The sequence below is a fragment of the Euphorbia lathyris genome, chromosome 3 (genome assembly GCF_963576675.1).
Source record: "Euphorbia lathyris chromosome 3, ddEupLath1.1, whole genome shotgun sequence".
NCBI classification, from domain to species: domain Eukaryota; kingdom Viridiplantae; phylum Streptophyta; class Magnoliopsida; order Malpighiales; family Euphorbiaceae; genus Euphorbia; species Euphorbia lathyris.
In genome coordinates, this window is record NC_088912.1 from 101865083 (window position 1) to 101884667 (window position 19585).

Sequence of the window (19585 nt, forward strand, 5' to 3'; positions counted from 1 at the left end):
CCGTTTAGATTTTTTAATAGTTAAGGATAAAATTGATCATATTAAAAAATATTAAGAATAAAATTGTATCATTTAATACATTAAAAAGGTAAATCAACATTTCTCCATTGAAGTAAATTTAAACTTTATCCCATAAATTATTTACTTTAAATTAAAGAAAGCATGTTTACAAATATTACAACCACAAAGTTTATATTTATAGTCTACCAAAAAATCTTAGAAGCAGATATTTTTGAATCAATGGTCAAAATGATCCTCAAACTTTGCAATTTTGATTAATTTAGCCAAATTCGAGATTTAGGTATGAATTCATCTTAAGTTAGGTAATTTTTAACAAATTGATCCAAATTTCGTAAATTTTTTTATATTAAAACTTATAACTCCATGGTAAAAAGGAAGGTTCAGTGCACTACGCGTCCCCGTTAAACAAACGTTCGGGGAGGGGTTCCACCATAAGGATGTAATGAGCAAGCCTTTTCCTGTCAACTTTTTTTTGCTAGAGACCGCTCTTAAGACTCAAACCCGTGACCTCTCGGTCACACTACAACAATGTTTACCGTTGCGCTTAATTTGTCAAAATTTGAAGATGTCAACTCAGCCATCAAGTTGGCAAATTTTTACAAATTGACCCAATTTTTTTAAATTTTTGGTATTAAAACTGATTGTATTCGGGTGACTGAATGATACATAAATTTCGATTTGGACTAAATCGATGATTTTAATGACCTTTTTACCCTTAATTCAGATATTTATTCTTTTTAAGGTTGTTTTTGACTTGGCTATCCCCTTACAAAAACTCTTGAATAAGCAACCATCTTGTTTTATTTCAAACAAAATCCAAAAGATATACTCTTTCCTAAATTTTCTCACATAGATCTACCAGAATTTGAACCCTCAAAATCCCAATCAATAATTACATTCCATAAATCTAAAAAAAAAAAAAGTAATTTCCACCTCACTTTCCATGCCAAGACATTTATTACTACTATATAGAGAGAGAAACACATAGAAAAAAGAAGAGAACTTTCTCTCTCTAGAAGCCATGGAATTGCAGAACAAAAGAAGAAGAAGAAAGAGCTTTCCTTCAATTGAATTGGGTATTTTCAGAATCTTATTTTCATGTCTTGTTTTAGCAAATTCAAGCAATGGAGATTGTAGCAGAAAACAGAAGGAAATAAGTAGTGATTGTGATGTTTATGAAGGAAGTTGGGTATACGACTCGTCGTATCCTCTTTATGACTCGGCGAGTTGTCCTTTTATAAGGAAGGAATTTGATTGTTTGAAGTATGGGCGTCCTGATCATCTTTATCTTCAGTATAGATGGCAGCCTACTCTCTGCGACTTGCCCAGGTACTCCTTTTCTTTCATTTTCATTCGAATAGCTTTTTCGTGTTTCGTGTCTGTTCTTGTTCTTGTTCCCGTTTCTGTTTTTTTAGTGTCCATTACTGTTTCCTAGATTTTTTTATAGAAATTAATGTTTTCCGGTGTCCGTTTCCATTTTCGTGAGGTATTGCTATTTATCGCCCCAAATTACTTTTCACCACTCCCATTTGGACAATTTTACCCTTTTCATAAAAAAATGTCATTACTGAAAATTTGGATATTAGAGAGAATCGGCCAAAATTTAGCCGATGAGAAATCATACAATTTTACTGACGAAAAATACAAAATTGTCATAAACAATATGCTTTATTTTCATGATTTCTTTGATAAAAAAAACGTAAATTTTAATGTTTCCGATTTGTAATCATCAATTTTCGGGGTTCAGGTTGTCACATATCAATTATTTTCATTATTTTAATTATTGTTGTTCGGGTTTGTGATTTTGGAGAGAATTTTCAGTTTTTGATCAAAATTATGAGAAGGGCAAAAAAGTCCAAATGGGGACGATGACTAGTAAAAAGGGAGCGGTATTTAGCAACTCATATCTATGTTGCACGGAAATAGACGGAAATAGAAATGGAAGTTGAAACATAAACGAAAACGGATATACCGAAAAACGTTATTTCTAAAAAATATATAGTTAGGACACAGAAATGGAAACGAAATGGAGAAACACTAATGAAGAAGACTTTCTGTGTAGCATAGATTTTAATAGTAATAGTTTCGGGCGTCGTGGAAGGTCCGTCCACCTTGAATCTAGGGATAAAATAACGAAAATTTAGAATTAGGTGACATTTTGCTTTTAAATGTATAATTTTCGTCGGTAATATTTGTCGATTGGAAATTTGTAATTGATTTGATTTTAGGATTAGTGACAGAATCAAAACTAAAAGCTTGATCTATTTAAGAATTTGTAGCTGATTTGATATTAGGATTAGTGGCGGAACCAAAACTAAAAACTTGAGGGTCAGTTGATGAAAGTATACTAAGAAAACAGATTTTTTAGGGAATTAAAATCAGTGACGGTATTATGCGTCGCTAATTCCACACGTACTGCTGAATTTGTTACAAATCTTGCAAATTATTACCGACTGTCTTTTTGTTTAGGACGTATTTCTGACTGTAAAATATAATTTTTTGTGTTTTTACCTGCCGTGAGCCCCTCTAGTCGGTCCTTGATTAGAATCAAATCTATGAAGAAATTATATGAAATTACGGTAAATAAGCAAGCCGAGACTAGTAGAGTTTTAGTGTGCTCATGCTCGGCTTGGCATAAAATAGACAAGCACGAGTTGGAGTTCGAGCTCAATTGAATATCCTGTTCAAGCTCAGTTTATTAAGAAAATTATCTAATCGTGAGGCACTCGAGAGTAGGTCATTTATTTGTTCACGAGCTTAGTTTGCAAGAAGTTCGTTACTTCTGTTCATGAACTTTGCTGTTAAATAGCTCATTATTCTGTTCATAATCTACATAATTTTGAAACCTATAAAACTAAAGTTTCATAAAAAATTTTTTACGTATTTTTACATTTCCCCTTTCCTAAATTATCATTATTAAAAAAATAATTGAACCGAACTTGCTCATGAGCCTGTTCATGATCATTATAATTGAGTTTGTCTTTGAGCATGTTCATGAATCTATAATCGAGCCTGCTCGCGAGCGTTCGAGTCTAGTTTCACCGTGTTCAACCTCGGCTCGTCTATAAATCGAGCCAAATACGATCGAGTAGAATGTCAAACTGACAATGAGATCCTCCAACCCTTCGATTAAAACTATCCATTGGAAGGTGAATTCAAGCGACTGGTGTTATGGATCCTCCAACAACGGATCCATGATTCAGTGCAGTGATCTCTCATAATTTATCAGTGCTAGATTGATATTTTTTTGGTGTTTTTATATAAAAAAATTAAAGCCTCGTATATAGTTTTCATGGAACTCTTTCAACGTTTTCGACAACCAATGGTTACTCAAACTCCTAAGTTTTCCTTATATCTGCCCCCGGGGCCTCCACGCGCCCCTCCCTCCCTCGGACGGGGCCATTGTATTTTAATGAACTCAAACAAGCGCAGTTTATGCTGCTATTATATGACATGTTTTCAACTTTCAAGTGTATAAATGGGATGCCATTATAGGCTTATCTTTATTCAATTATTAGTGCCATGATTGAAGTACACAATTAAGCATTTAGAGTAAAGTAATCATTTTAGAACTTTTGGTTATAATTAAGCAAAGATGCAAAAACCATATAATTAACACAAAATTAAAAAAAAAAAGAAAAAAAATTTATAATTTGTTGGATTTGTAAAGACAGTTTTCGTGGTTTAAAAGTTTGTACAGATATTATGTGCTTTATAAAATTTGTAGTTAAAAGATTAGTAGGTCAATTTTTAGTCAATCAATACTTGTGGTTTAGTTTAATTTACTGAGTCAGATTTTTTAATTGTTCTAAATTGTTATTTTTTTGAGTAAATAGTCACGATAATAAGTTTTAACGGAATTAGGATTATCTTTATTCAATTATTAGTGCCATGATTGAAGTACATAACAAGAATTTTAAATAATTGAATCAATTGTTTTGTAATTGAGAGTGAAAGGTTGTTGGAGTGTTTAAGTCAAACTCTAATAATGTGGTGATGGTGAAAACTCCATTAAGGAGGAAAGTGATCATTTTGGAATTTTGGGATACCATAATTAAGCAAAGATACAATAATTATAAGATTAATTAGTGAATATTGTATTTTCATTTTTTTAGAGTAATTTGGATCATATAATTAATGATGGTGAGTTTAGATTCAATTTAATGTTAATTAAAGGTTTAATACATTAGTTGAAAAACTTGATTTGCCCCCTGAATTTACATAGTATTTCATTAGTCCATCAATAGACCTGACAATTATCGTGTTCGAGTCGTGTTCGTGTCGTGTCATTTCGGGTTCGTGTCAAAAAGAGTAAACCCAAACCCAACCCAAAAACTTTCGTGTCAAAGTCGTGTTAACCTGTTCGGGTTAGTGTCTATTTCGTGTCGTGTTTTCGGGTTACATGTAATTTTGTTATGTATATATATTAATAATAATTCTTAAAAATATAAGAAGATATGGTACTATTTTTAAACATTTTATATCATTTTTAGATTAGTATGTTAACAATAATTATCGAAAAGTTCGATAATATCATGTTAGAGGGTCATATAATGTGTTTATAACAATTTACGAAATTCAAATCAATATTTGCAATTAATAATTATAATTTTATTATCTTTATTAATAAAGCGACATAAAAAACATGAGAGAATATAACAATAATTTTCAATATCCGTATCATTTCGTGTCATTTTCGGGTTCACATATCAACACTAACCCAACCCAAAAATTAGCATGTCAGTTTCGTGTCAACCCAAAAATGACCCATTACCTATTAAGCTCAACACTAACATTAAAAATCCGTGTCGTGTTCGTGTGTCATTTTGCCACCTCTACATCAACCTGTTTAAAGTGTCATTATTGAATTCTTAAATCTATAAAAAAAAACGGTCTAAAGATCTTACAGGTCTGGGCAGGTCCCCCTATCTGTAGGCAGGTCTACTCAACGGTAAGGAAGCGATTCGTGTATCCTCCTCCTCCAGTCCTATGTCATTATTGAAATTTCCATAAATATAATAGGAATAATGTCCAAATTTACTCTGTTATTAAAAAAAATACAGATTTACTTTTAATATTTTCAAGTGAATTTAATTTTACTTCTACATAATGAAAAATTTGAACCAACTGGTTTGAAAGTTATTTAACTTTCCTACGAAACCTTCCAAATAAATTTATTGATAAATTGAAAATACTTTCATATATTTTTGGTTATTTTTTTTAACTATAGTAAACATTTCACAACCCTAAATATAAATCCACATTTCTTCAAAAAAAAAAAAAAAATCTAGAACAAATTTGCACTTCTCAGGGACTAAGGATCCGTTTATTTTGTCTACTATTTGCTGTTGGAAAAAACAGTTTTTCGAAAAAACAAGAATTCTCTACTTTTGTAAAATGCTACTTTTCAGGTGTAAAGACAAACAGGAGATCAATAACCAAACACCTAATAAAACTCTCCATTTTGAAGTAAAAATGCAAACCGTAGCATGAAAAGTAGCAACCAAACACCCCCCTAAATCGTTTACTGGCTTATTTAAAAAAAATCTCGATCTTACCACCAAAAAAATTTAAAACAATATTATAAAAAATATATTATTAATATTAATTCAAAATATTATATAAAAATAAATAATTGAAAAACTTCATATAATAAAAAAATAATTAAAAATAATGAATAAATATCAATGAAATATTCTTTCCAAAAAAAAAAATATCAATGAAATATGACGAAAGCCATTTCTCTCTTTTATCGTTTCTGCTGAAGATAAAACGTACAAAAAGGAAAGTGACAAAACGATGACGTACCCTCCAACTAAAACGATGACGTACCCTCCAACTATAAACAAAAATTGCAATATGCTTGAAATATTGAAAGAAAGGGATAAAATAAATTCATGACCTCTCAACTATAAATATTTTTTAATATTATGATATTTAAATTTTATTTTGTAAATATAAAAGTTCTCAAACTCTACAATATTGTAACACTAAAGCTGAAAAAAATAATTCATTTAAAAAATTAACAAAATTATACTCCACTCCATTTTTTTAAACACTACACACCATTTAATTATATAAGTTATTATAAATATAATTAATATATAGTTAATATATTGATTAATTAAAATTTTTTTATTTTTCATATAATTGTTAGAAAATAAACTTTGAAAATGTTACAAAACACAGAGACAAATACAAAAATTTAAAATTAAAATTCTTGGAAAACTAGAACTACGTGCATTAAAAAAAAACTAACTTGTTATTGTATTACAGCGTTAACTTTTTTTTTTAATCCATATCTCCACAAGTTATGGCCAAATATATATTTTCAAGTTATTTTTTTGTTTTTTTTTTTGCCGAATTTCTTTGATTTAATTTTTAATATTATTATAGTGCTAAAAAAGATTATATTACAAAATGAAATTTAAAAGCCATAATGTTATTATATTACCACTATAATTCATGGGCCATTAATATATTTTACCTAAAAAATTCATGCTTTGACCAAGGGTGTATATAGGGGAATCACAGGTTCTAATTCCAGTGACAAATTCAGGATTCATTGATAATGGATGTTTGTAGTGGTTTTTTGTGATTTATAAATGCTAAATTGATATTTTTTTTACTGGTTTTTTTTTTTATAAAAAACAGTTTGTATACGGTTTCTAAGAAATTTTAAATGACCAGTTAATGCTGAAACCCACCCTAGATCCCCTTTGAATCTGTCCCTGCCAGGCCCCCAGCCTTCGGAACCTCCTACTAGGTGTGGTTCCGACTCCCCTATTTCTGGCAGATTAGGAGTTCGGGGTGCAAGACATCCTCCCAAATCTACTAAAAAATGTAGTAAAATTTTATATCGTATATGTAGATTTAAAATTGATCTCCGAGCGGAGCTGCTCTGAATTCGCCACTGAACATGACTAATTTAATTTGGGCTAATTGTGAAAAAATGAACAGGTTCGACGGGGAAGATTTTCTGGAGAGATTTCAGGGGAAGAAGATAATGTTGATAGGCGACTCACTGAGTCTAAACCATTATGATTCATTATTATGTTCACTTCATGCTGCTGTCCCTAATTCCTTTATCTCACAGCCAACAGATACCTCAATTCCTACTGTCATTTTTGAGGTTAGTTTCGTCATTTTATAATTTGAGAAATCTTATATTTTAATATTCTTGTGGTTTAATTAAGATGTGCCAATGTGTCATACACACGTGACTTAGAATTAGTCTGAAATCAACACTGGTTCACACCTGTATACTTAATAATAGGGCTGTAAATGAACAGAGCCGCTCATGAGCAGCTCGGTGATCGGCTCGATAAAAGCTCAGCTCGACTTGGCTCGATTTGTAAACGAGCCGCTTGTGAACATGATTTATTGGCTCGGTTCATAAATGAGCCAAGCTTGAGCAGGCCAAAGCTCGGCTCGAAAGCTTTGGGCTCGAAACAAGCTCGAAGCTCGGCTCAAGCTCGTTGAGAAAGCCAAAACTCGGCTCGGGCTCGCCTCGTTAATTTTATAGCCAGCTCGGCTCAGGCTCGAGCTCGTTAATTTTATAGCGGCTCGATTACAGCCCTACTTAATAACCAAATGAATTTAATCATTCACCGTTAGATTTAAGTCTATTAGAATCTTATAATAGAGATTTAAACCATCTCAAGATTTAGATTTAATAAGTTTAGATCTAACGCAAATGATCAAATTAATTTGGTCTATCAGGATCATGAGCACTACTGTTGAAATCAAATATGAAGTTCAATGAATTTAGAGATAACGTGCAAAAATAGTCCTAACATTTACGGTCAGGAGTAATTTTACTCCTAGCATTTAAAATGGTATAATTTTACCCCTAACATTGGCAACCAAGAACAATTTTACTCTTAACGTTTAAGTTGAGTTAATTTGAGAAATAATTCATCAAACTGTATTCTCGGTCATGAATATTGTCATCTACACTTTACATATGCATTGGTTTATTACTAATCAGTAACATATCACAAACATATGATTAGACATAGAAAAAAAATTAAAAAAATATACTGTATTATGTACGAGTTGGATAAAAAAATACAAATATTTTGGTGAATTTTACAAAAAAATACAATTCTATTATTACACCACAAAATATGAAATCTGTTTTTTTAGAACCAACTGATAAGCATCTTGTGCAGAATAAGGAAAAAATATCTATATTTTATAATAATGTCTGAAATTGACTAAACTTGTCAAAATCAGAAGTAAAATTGCTCCTGACTACCAATGTTAGAGGTAAAATTGTATCATTTTAGACGTTAGAGATAAAATTGCTTCTGACTGCCAATGTTAGAGTTAAAATTGCACAATTTTAGACATTAGGAGTAAAATTGCTCCGGTAAATGTTAGAGATTTTTTTCACCATTTGAAAGAAAATGAGGTACATTTACATTTTTTAAATAAACCTTAAGCTTGAATAATTTTTTCTTTTTTGCAGGATTATGGGGTATCAGTAATGCTGTATAGTTCTCTATTCTTAGTAGACGTTGAACAAGAAGAGATTGGAAAAGTTCTGAAACTCCAATCCATTAATGGTGGTAATATTTGGAAGCAAATGGATGTTCTAATTTTCAATTCTTGGCTATGGTGGAACAGAAGAGGACCTTCTCAACCGTATGATATTCTCCATAAACACAACCTTTTTAACTGTGGTTAAAATTTAATTACTCTATTAATTATAGTTGACTTAGTAATCATGTTGCGGAAACGACTAGCAAATTGAAAGCTAAAGTATAAAACAAATAGAAAAAACACCAAAATTTAACGAGGTTCGGCCAATATTGTCTACGTCCTCGGACAATACTAAATATTATTGCAAATGAGCAATTACAATAGAGAAAGGAGGAGAAAACAACTAAGCCTTAAAAATTAGAGGAGGCTTGTTGTGGGGTGCCTTAAGCCTAAAACCCAAGCCCAAATATATAGTGTTCCAAACTCCCCCTAAAAGTATAACTTTCCAATGTGGGACTTTGAACACTAATATACACTATCCATCTTCTTCCCTTTAAACTAATATGTGATTATTGAAAGAGAGCTATTTTTCTACAGGAGAAACGGAGTGCATCGGTTTATAGCATCTATCATGGCAAGCGGTCACGGATGCTGTGATTGCACTCTAAAATTTAGAATTCTAGCTAAGGGTGTATACAATTGTACAATTATTAAAAAATAATCGAAGCAAGCTTGTCCACGAGCGTCTTCATAAATATTATAAGCAAGTTTATTCATGAACATATAACCAAACATGCTCTCCCAGTTTTTTGCCCATAGTTTCATTTTTCTTGAACTCAACTAGTTTATAAATCGAGTTGAATACGGTCGAGCTTTTATCGAGCCGAACATTGAACTTTTCATGAGCAGCTCGAATCATTTACAACTCTATTTTTAAGATGGACGTGAGAATATAAAAACAAGATGGGTTGTCCTAACTCTCATCGTCTGTCTGTTAATATTAATTATTACACTTATTTAATTTCCCAAAGCTTTTTTATATCAAAGCCCATTGAGCCTGGGCCCAGCCCATTGGATCTGTAATTAACATGAATGTTTTTTGTTTTTTATTTTTTTTTTGTCAGATGGGATTATATTCTAGATGGGGAGACAATTGTGAAAGACATGGATCGTATGGAAGCATTTCATAAAGCTTTAACAACATGGTCTAAATGGGTTGATTCAGATGTAGATACTAATAAAACTAAAGTCTTTTTCCAAGGAATTTCTCCTGCCCATTACAAGTAAGTAATCTAAACCTTCAATATATTACTTAATTTATATATATATATATATAACAAATAATTCGCATCAGGACGGAGACAGGGGGCCCGGCCCCCTCTGGCCGTCGGAATCACTATAGCCACAAGTAGTTTTAGTCCCCTGTCTCCACAAAATTTAAGGTTGTGGTGATTCCGGCCCCTCTGTTTCCAAAAAATTTAGCTCGGGTGCTATATTAGTACCCCAAAATTGGTTCAGGTCACGATCTCTCCAAATCCAAAATTTCATTTTTTTTGGGTATCTAAGTCTAAATTTTTAATTTCTAGGCTCGTATTAAATCCAAATTTCTATTTTTTTTACTTACCTTAAATCTAAATTTCTAATTTTTTCACTAATTAGACATTTTCTAAATCCGAATTTTTTCTATTAGACACTGATTTAGTAATTTTTTTTTTTTTTACACACCACTTGTAAAATGGCACCCCAGCCGAGCAATCATGTATTCACCACTTAAATGCATTGTTGGTCATTGAAGTTTTGCGTTAAAAGGAATCCCCCCTTGTCATCCTGGCCTTGTGGTTCCGCTACTGTTAAAAGGCATTCACCCGAATGCCTCCTTTACATGGTGTTTTCTTACCTCTCAAATCGCTCCCTTTCGAAAATTTCTAAATCCGCCATTGGTGACTGTCATTACGATTAATTCGTAAAGGCGAAATGATTAGTATCTAACATGATCTTATTTAAATTTGTTTTGACAGCGGAATGGAATGGAATGATCCAGGAAAGACAAACTGTGCGAAAGAGACAGAACCATTAAGTGGAACAACATATCCAACTGGTTTACCATTAGCTTTAAAAGTAATAGAAGATGTAATAAATAGTATTCAAAAACCAGTTCATCTGCTCAACATAACGACTCTTTCACAGCTGAGAAAAGATGCTCATACGGGACCGTTTAATGCTTTTAAAAGAATGGATTGTACTCATTGGTGTGTTGCTGGTCTTCCTGATACTTGGAATGATCTTCTCTATACTGCTCTTATTAATTAGAATTTTAATTCAGTGTTTAGATTAATTGATGTAGATTTAGTTCAAATATGTATACAACAACATTCAAAAGTTAATCAGATTTGGTACTTTTTTTTTTTTTTTGTACATTTTATTTTACTTTGTTTGATTTTCTGGATAACGGAGATTAGATATTCACAATTAACCAATTTGATATGAAAGGGTTTAATGTGACAGAAAATAAAAAATTAGGGATTCAATGTGTCCAAATAAAAGATTATGGGTATAATGTACCAAAAAAAAAAAAGAAAGATCAGGGTCTCAAGATGCTTTTTATCTATTTTTAATTATTAGTTCCGCATTTTTGGCTAATACATTGTTTAGTACTCGTATTTATTTTAATAATGCAATGTTTAGTCCTTAATTTTTGTTTTATTCAATAGTTTAATCCCTTTTCAAATATAAAAACTCGTGATTGAATCACCGGGTTTAATGTCAATACTAGCATTTGACAGTGACATTTGACAACAGTTTCAACACCAGTACTGTCAGATGTAAGAACAACTGTTGTGGTTCTCTAATTTATCTAATATTATCGAGATTCTTTCTCAGAGTAATGCTTATTTTAACCGTGTCACATGTTGTACAAAACTGATTTCAAATGTAAAAACACGTGACTGACTCACCGAAACGTAAAAACTCATGTATAGATTTTATTGAAAGAAAATAAATCTCATTTACCTTTGTGAAACGAACCTCAAACTTCAACCACCGCCATTATAACTTACCCGAAAACCGAGGGAACGAGAAAACGGAATAAAGGAGCCAAAGTTATTTGAACTTTTTTCACTGAAACAAAACCTTAAGCATCCTTTATACACAAAAAGAGAAAAAAAAAACACAATCTTCAAACATATCAATCACACCTTCTAAATCTCCAACCTGATACAGAAAAAAGAGGTCTATCTTGCCAGCAAATATACAAACATCCGTTCTCGTCTTTAATCTTATACCCGTCGTACCCGTAGCTCTGCAATAACCGGCTCGCCTGCAACATCCCATGGTAACTCAGCGGAACTCTACCAAACCCGGCTAACTCGAATCTTAAGTTCCATTTCTCAAGTTTCTCATGTCTCTCTTTCCTCTCGGGCCCTTCACACGCGATAATGTTTTTAATTTCCTCCCCGAACAACATCTTTTCGAGCTTCTGTCTCTCTATTGACGCTCTCGATACAGTAGACTCCAAGCAATCGAAAAGTGCAGCATAAAAGTTCAAAGCTTCAGTTACTCTCTCCATTAAAGTACATCCGTTGTGATTTGATTCTTGCTCGGTAAGCACCACGAGTTTCGGTGATAGACCCCAGAGTGCGTTTAGAAAGCTGCCCATTTTCGGTGAAGGAGGTAGTGATAGCGGAGATAATGCTGAATCTGGACTTGCATTGTAAACATGGACATAATCTTTCTCCAGCCACTCGCCTAATGTTCGTTGGTTTTTGTTTATCTGCATTGCTCGTTGGAAGTGGTTAGAATTCGGCTTTTTCAAGCCTGTTGGAGAGCTCCGTCTCAGCATTTCATTGTCTGTTGCTAAAAGTGAATGTAACTGGAGTATTGAACTAATAGCAAGAGCTTCTCCGGTTTTCACACGCAGAGTTTCGCGTAAACTTTCGATCTCTAGATTTTCGAGTTGGCTCACTATCGGATGGAACTGAAAAGGGATATCCAATTTTTCAGCTTCTTCTGTCAACCGAAGCGCCATTTGCTCCAACACTTCTCTCTGCTCGTGAATACCAGTAATTCTCAAATGAGGCGGACCTTCTGGCCGTACACTTAAAGTTTGAAGTAAATTGATCCATTGTGCAGGTTCAAATGAATTGAGATCTATAATATGTACCATCTTTTCTCCTTCCATCGCTTCTATAATCGCCTGATTCGTGATCACATACGAGAGCTTTAAAAACGGGAAGAGCTCAAAGAACAGTCTCTGAACAAGAATTTCTTCGGATAGCAAAGATTTTTTCGTAAAAGTGAGGGCTTTATGCAATCCAGGCCAACCCTTTTTAAGTATCCTATCGGCAAGTGCCTCCGTGAAATAGGCAGCAATTCGTTGCATGGTATCACCTTCGGCAGAGGCGAGATGGGAGATATGCTCGAGGCTGATATTCGCATTCTCAACACTACCAGCAGCAACATGGTTAGCACAAGCAATGAGAAGATGAATCAGGTACAAACCCCGTTCTTCAGATTTCAGCTCCCTCAGCCACGGATATGGTGACCCGTAACCCGGAGATAATGACATCCAAGGAAAGAACTGAAGCGGTGGTGACGTTACAGATGATGCTCCATCTTCTTGAGCCATTCCTGTCATTCACAATAAAAAGAAATTTAAGTACTTCAAAATCAAACTTATTTTGACATTAACAATTATCCGAGATTACGAATAACCCCGAAAAGGAACATATACAGAAAGTGGTAATAGCACATCAGTGATTCTATCCTTAATCTAGAAGCTATGTCGCACAGAAACAGAAACCGGAACTGAAATGGTAACGGATACCAGAAAATGATATTTCTAAAAAAATATAGCTAAGAAACGGTAATGGAAATGGAAAAGAAACTAAAACGGATACGAAACGCTAATGAAGAATAGTTTCCGTGCAACATAGTCTAAAAGCTAAATCAATAAAGTTAGGGGTGATTAATTCACGTTATCGTGTTATACTATCTATATGTTCCATATTATTATACGTGACATAAATGCAAGAAAAACAGTAATCGCATTCAATCATCACCATAAATCGTGTTATCGTGTCAAAAATCGGCATCCGTAAAAGCATTAGATTAACTACAATAGCAGAAAAGATATAAACGGATTGATTGATGCTATGAAATTCAATTCATTTTGCTTGCTAAGAGATAAAGAATAACGAAATGAGAAGAGATCTATGTTCTTATCTTCCTTCATTATCCCCAAACTATGTTGCACGGAAACTAAAACGGAAATAGAAACTCCGAAACGTTATTTCTATAAAATTTCAGCTAGGAAACGGTAATGAAAATGGAAAACGGACACGAAAAGTGCAGAAACGATACTTAAGAAGAGTTTCCGTGCAACATAGGATCCCAAATGCTCTGTTTTCACGGTAGACGTAACAAGAACACCTTAATAAAAATGGAAAAGGACACGAAAAACACAAAAACGCTACTAAAGAAGAGTTTCCGTGCAACATAGGACTCCAAATGCTCTGTTTTCACAGTAGACATAATAAGAACATCTGAATAGAAATGTAAACCGACACGAAAAACGCGAAAATGCTACTAAAGGAAGAGTTTCCATGAAACATAGGACCCAAATGCTCTGTTTCCACAGTAGACATAATAATAACATCTTAATAGAAATGAAAACCAACACGAAAAAGGCGGAAGCGCTAATAAAGAAGAGTTTCCGTGAAACATAGGACCCCAAATGCTATCTGTTTTCACACTAAATATAATAAGAACATCTTTTCATCACTTAAAAAAACAGAGAATTCATGGCAATGTTTTCGTAGCTACCAAACAGACATTAAAAGAACATGTACAGCAAAGAGAAACACAATTCAATCCAAAACAATTGAACAACTTCAATTCCGAAAGTTTCTTGGCAACCAAACAGAAAATTGAAAAATCATGAACAAAAAGCAGACGAGTATGTCATCGTTTCTTCTAAACAGAATTCAAAAACAGAGTAATGGCAGGGATATGGAAAATTAATGCTGAAAAATTCAAAGAGAACCAAACAAAGCCCCTGGGATATGGAAAATTAATGTTGAAAAATTCAAAGAGAACCAAACAAAACCCCTGGGATATGGAAAATTACCAGAGAAAGTTGAGTTCAGTTGTGAATTAATGTTGAAAAATCAGGAGAGATTCGAAATTCAGAAAAGGGATATGAAATTCAAAAGAACCAAACAAAACCCCTGAAGAAATTTTGAAAATTTCTTATAGAAACCCCAAAATATTATTTCTATAAAAGTTTAGCTAGGAAACAGTAATTGAAATGGAAATGGACACAAAAAACACGGAAAACGCTACTAAAGAAGAGTTTCCGTGTAACATAGGACCCCAAATGCTCTATTTTCACCGTAGACATAATAAGAACGCCGTAATGGACATGAAAAACACAAAAAGGCTACTCAAAAGAAGAGTTTCTGTGCAACATACGACCTCAAATGCAGAAAAGATATAAATGGACACAAAAAACGCAGAATCGCTACCGATGAAGAGTTTCCGTGCAACATAGGACCGAAATGCTCTCTGTTTTCACATTAGACATAATAAAGAACATCATTTCATCACTTAAAAAATCAGAAAATTCATGGCAAAATTTTCCCAGCTACCAAACACACATTAAAAAAACTTGTACATCAAAGAGAAACATAATTCAAACACCCTTAACCAATTGAACAACTTCAATTCCATATTCTCCCCAAATTTTCTCGGCAACCAAACAGAAAATGGAAAAATCATGAACATAAAGCAGACCAGTACTTCGTCGTTTCTTCTAAACACAATTAAAAAACACAGTAATGGCAGAGATAGGGAAAATTACCAGAGAAAGTTCAGTTGAGGATTAATGTTGAAAAATCAGGAGGGAATGGAAATTCAGAAAAGGGTTATGAAATTCAGAGAGAAGCAAACAAAACCCCTGAAGAAATTTCGAAAATTGAAAAACCCAGTTCACCTAATCCATGAAAAGTAGTAGGTTTTAAGTCAGTGGGGCTAAGTTTAGGGTTTTGTTGCAGTGTGAAATTTTTTGGAATTAAAGGACTTTTTCCATGGCTGCGTTGGCGACAATACAAGAGGTTGTTTTTGTCGTCATTTGTTTTCTTGTCCCTTGGAGTGATCAGAAGAATATGGAATTTCTTGAAATACAATCCTATGACTTTCTCTCTCTAGAAAAAAAAGATGTTATCTTTATACTAAAATCATATTATATTCTCTCTCTAAATAAATCCCCTCTTTCTTTTTCTTGTTTCTTTCTCTAAAAAGGTTATCTTTAGGCAAAACCCATGTTATGTTCTCTCTAGATTCTATTTTTTTCTTGTTTCTCTCTCTAAAAATGTTATCTTTTATGCAAAACCCTTTGTCATATTCTCTATCTAAACCCCATATCATTAGAAATTATACCATTCTCTCGTAGTTTTAAGGTAACATCGTATTTGAAACTAACAATTAAGACTGAGGGATCTGAAGGCATCTTTGTTGGTTTCGGCTCTCCTGTTTTTGATACATTATAATTAGAGTGGTTAATTAACTTATTGAGTTTGTATACAAAATTCATATTGATTAATATATGTGATTAATATATGATAGAGACGATAAATTTTCATTTGTTCAAAACGATTCGATTTTACTTTTTTTTCAGTTCAAATCTAGCTTAATTTTGAAATTTTTTACAGTGGTATGTAAAAATTTATTTTAGACCACTTAGATTATAACATGTATATATACGTAAAAAAAAAAAAAACAAGTTCGATTTAGCAAAAAAAATTAATCTCATAACGTATCAACCTTATATTCGACACTACTAACGAGTATACTTGATTTGAATGTATCCTGTAACACATTTTTAAAATAATGAAAGGATCACACTTCTTTTATTATGGAACCTATTTAAATGGAACATCCTCATTCATCATTAGTTAGGATAAGGTACAAAAATACCCTTAATCCTTACATCCAGAAGCAATTTTATCTTTATCGTCTAATATATTGCAATTTTACCCCTAATGATGACAGTCAAGAGCAATTTTACCCTTAACGTTGACAAGTAATGCCAATTTGAGAAACAATTCATCAAATTGCCTTCTTGGTCATGATTCTTGTTATCCACACTTTATATGTGTGTCATTTTATCGCTCATTAGTAACAAATCACAAACATATGATTACATGTGAAAAGAATTTAAAAATATATATTATCCTTATACGGAGTTGGACAAAAAAAATTCAAATATTTCACCGAGTTTTTAAATATTAATCTCCAATTGTATTATGAAATATAAAAAATATGAAATGTTTTTTAATAATATTTAAAATTGATCCAACTTACCAATATTAGCGGTAATACCATTTTAAACGTTACGAATACATCTCTTAATTAGTTTTAAGTAGAATACCACTCACAATTATCATAGAATTGTATAAAATTTCCTTTTTTTTATTTTATTGTTTCTCACTCTAAAAATATTATCTTTATGAAAAACCCATATTCTATTCTCTCTCTAAACTCTGAATTTTTTCTTGTTTCTCTCTCATAAAAGTTTGAGTTCCTTTTTGTCATGAAGTGAAGTGGATGGGGAATAAGAGCTGGCTAAAAACTTGGTTTCATGCTCAAACATAACATCAATCCAAACATGCCCAAACAAAACAAAGCTACACTCTTTATTGTTTCTTAGTGGGTGATTGTGGACATTGCAATGTCAAGACTAACATATCCCAACAAAATCACAATTTGTTCTCTTTTCTAGAAAGCTAAAAATATCATGAGACCCCTCATATTTTCTTTTTTCATTTATTAAGCCCTTTATCTTTTATTTAAGAGAAAAAAAGTGCAAAAATACTCGGGGATAAGATGTCAAAATACCCATAACGTTTACAACCAGAAGCAAATTTATCCATGACGTCTAAAATAGTGTAATTTTACCCCCTAATATTGACAGCCAATAGCAATTTTACATCTAAGGTTGATAAAGTTTGTCAATTTGAAAAATAATTCATCAAACTGTCTTATCGATCATGAATCTTGTCATCCACACTTCATATATGCGTTATTTTATCACTAATTATTAATAGATTATAAACATATGATTAGACGTGTAAAAAAAAATATATTGTATTTTATACGAGTTGGACAAAAAAAATTCGAATATTTCACCGAATTTAAAAATATTAATTTCTAATTCAATCATAAAATCTTAAAAAATATGATTTTTTTTAAACAACGGATATGCAATTGGTATAGAATAAGGAATAAAATACATGTGTTATATAATGATGTCTGAAATTGCCATATGATGCGAATGTTAGAGGTAAAATTGCACATTTAGATGTTAGAGATAAAATTGCTCCTGGATGTAAATGTTAAGGGTATTTTTATTCCCCAATGTGTAATTTTATCCCTAATATTGGCAGTTAAATTAATTTTGGCAAGTTTAGTCAATTTCATATATCATTGTAAGAACAGAGATAATTTTGTTCCTTATTCTATACCGGTTACATATCAGTTGGTTCTAAAAAATATTTTACATTTTCTGTGATTTAATAATAGAATTGGAGATTAATATTTTTAAATTCGGTGAAATATTTGGATTTTTTTATCTAACTCGTACGAAATACAGTATAATTTTTTTCACATCTATTCATATGTTTGTGATCTGTTAATAATGAGTGATGAAATACGCACATGTGAGGTATAGATGACGAGATTCATGTCTGAGATGACAGTTTAATGAATTATTTCTCAAATTGACTTAACTTGCCAATGTTAGGGGCAAATTTGTTATTTACTGCCAACTTTAGAGATAAAATTGCTATTGACTATAAATGTTAAAGGTATTTTTGCACTTTATCCTTTTATTTAGATATATTATCTTTTATCTTTTGATCACATTAAATCACTGATGAAAAAAAAAATCAGATTTCAACATAAAATTCGGTTGACTGAGTGTTATTCATTTAATCTATATTCGAACTTTGTATTTTTCATATTTTGAAAGTAGTTTTTGATATGTGTAATGTGGTTATAGGGAAACTGTAAAATCTTATTTCAAACTGTAAAAAAAATATAATTTCAAACACATACGAAATGAATTACACATTTTCAGCAAATATATCACGCCTCCACCGTAGGAAAGGCGCATGGGTATAGGGAAACTGCTAATACGTCATTCCTGTGGTGGGGGCGTATGGGTATCACGCCTCCACCGTAGGAAAGGCGTATGGGTATCACGCCTCTACCTGTGTGGGGGCGTGATGTTCATACGCCCCTCCACAGGTAGAGGCGTGAAACCCATACGCCCCAAGCCCGCGATTCCAAAAATTCATAAACAAAAATTTCAATCACAAAACCGTAAAAAAAGTAACCGTTCGAGTCGAAATTACATACCATTAATCCCTTTCCTTTGCCGCCCCTTCCCCGATCCATACTTTTTGTCCGGATTTAAGTTTAGAATTTGACAGGATTTGGGAATTTAACTCAAAGGTATTTTCGTCTTTGTAATAGGCTAAATGTGGGAATTTGTGGCTATGAATAGTAATTCACTTTTATTATGACATTGATATTTGCAATGAGAATATGTTTTGATTGTTTCCGTTATAATGAAAAGAGGGGATTGCTAATACCATTTTTAAATAGTTGAATGGGAAAATAGGTCATTCAATAAGTTTAAAGGGTAAAATGACTAACAGTGACAAGTTGAGGATGCTGCTTATGATTTACGACAACTAAAAATAAAGATAAGGGATCTTGTACGTTTTTAATCTTTATAAAAAGCATGGGACCAATTAGACTATCCACTTGGTACTTTCTTACCTATAATGAAGACAAAGAGACAAATAGGGTATGAGAAAAAGCCAAATTTGATAGCAACTTTTATCTTTCTTTTGTGGGAGCCTTTTTGGTCTTGGAATTTCTCATCTCTTTTCTTGTTTAACACTATATACTTTTCTTTCTATTGTTTAATCAAACAAAGTTTAAGGTCATTTGGAGTCTATTTTGTTTAATTATGGTTTCATACGTTAACGAGTTGAATCGAGATTGAGCCAGGATG

At 32.3% G+C, this 19585-nt stretch overlaps 2 protein-coding genes across 2 annotated transcripts; one reads left to right on the forward strand and one right to left on the reverse strand.

Annotated features, from left to right (window-relative positions):
- Nucleotides 1–815: 815 nt before the first annotated feature.
- Nucleotides 816–10914, forward strand: LOC136224143 (protein trichome birefringence-like 38). Its single transcript, XM_066012401.1, has 5 exons — nucleotides 816–1350; nucleotides 6982–7153; nucleotides 8495–8670; nucleotides 9633–9791; nucleotides 10527–10914. Exons 1-5 carry the CDS (start codon nucleotides 1043–1045, stop codon nucleotides 10816–10818), a joined length of 1107 nt encoding a protein of 368 aa, XP_065868473.1. The 5' UTR covers nucleotides 816–1042; the 3' UTR covers nucleotides 10819–10914.
- A 681-nt stretch (nucleotides 10915–11595) lies between these two features.
- Nucleotides 11596–15669, reverse strand: LOC136224543 (scarecrow-like protein 3). Its single transcript, XM_066012904.1, has 2 exons — nucleotides 15365–15669; nucleotides 11596–13134 (listed from the first exon to the last, which is right to left on the reverse strand). Exon 2 carries the CDS (start codon nucleotides 13130–13132, stop codon nucleotides 11693–11695), a length of 1440 nt encoding a protein of 479 aa, XP_065868976.1. The 5' UTR covers nucleotides 13133–13134; nucleotides 15365–15669; the 3' UTR covers nucleotides 11596–11692.
- Nucleotides 15670–19585: the final 3916 nt, after the last annotated feature.

Excerpts from the sequence above, each read along its gene's own strand:
- LOC136224543 (XM_066012904.1), bottom strand. The coding sequence starts at position 13,132 with ATGGCTCAAGAAGATGGAGCATCATCTGTAACGTCACCACCGCTTCAG.
- LOC136224143 (XM_066012401.1), top strand. The coding sequence starts at position 1,043 with ATGGAATTGCAGAACAAAAGAAGAAGAAGAAAGAGCTTTCCTTCAATT. Across the intron at positions 1,351-6,981 it reads ACTCTCTGCGACTTGCCCAG|GTTCGACGGGGAAGATTTTC; the intron begins GTACTCCTTTTC and ends AAAAATGAACAG. Across the intron at positions 8,671-9,632 it reads AGAAGAGGACCTTCTCAACC|ATGGGATTATATTCTAGATG; the intron begins GTATGATATTCT and ends TTTTTTTGTCAG.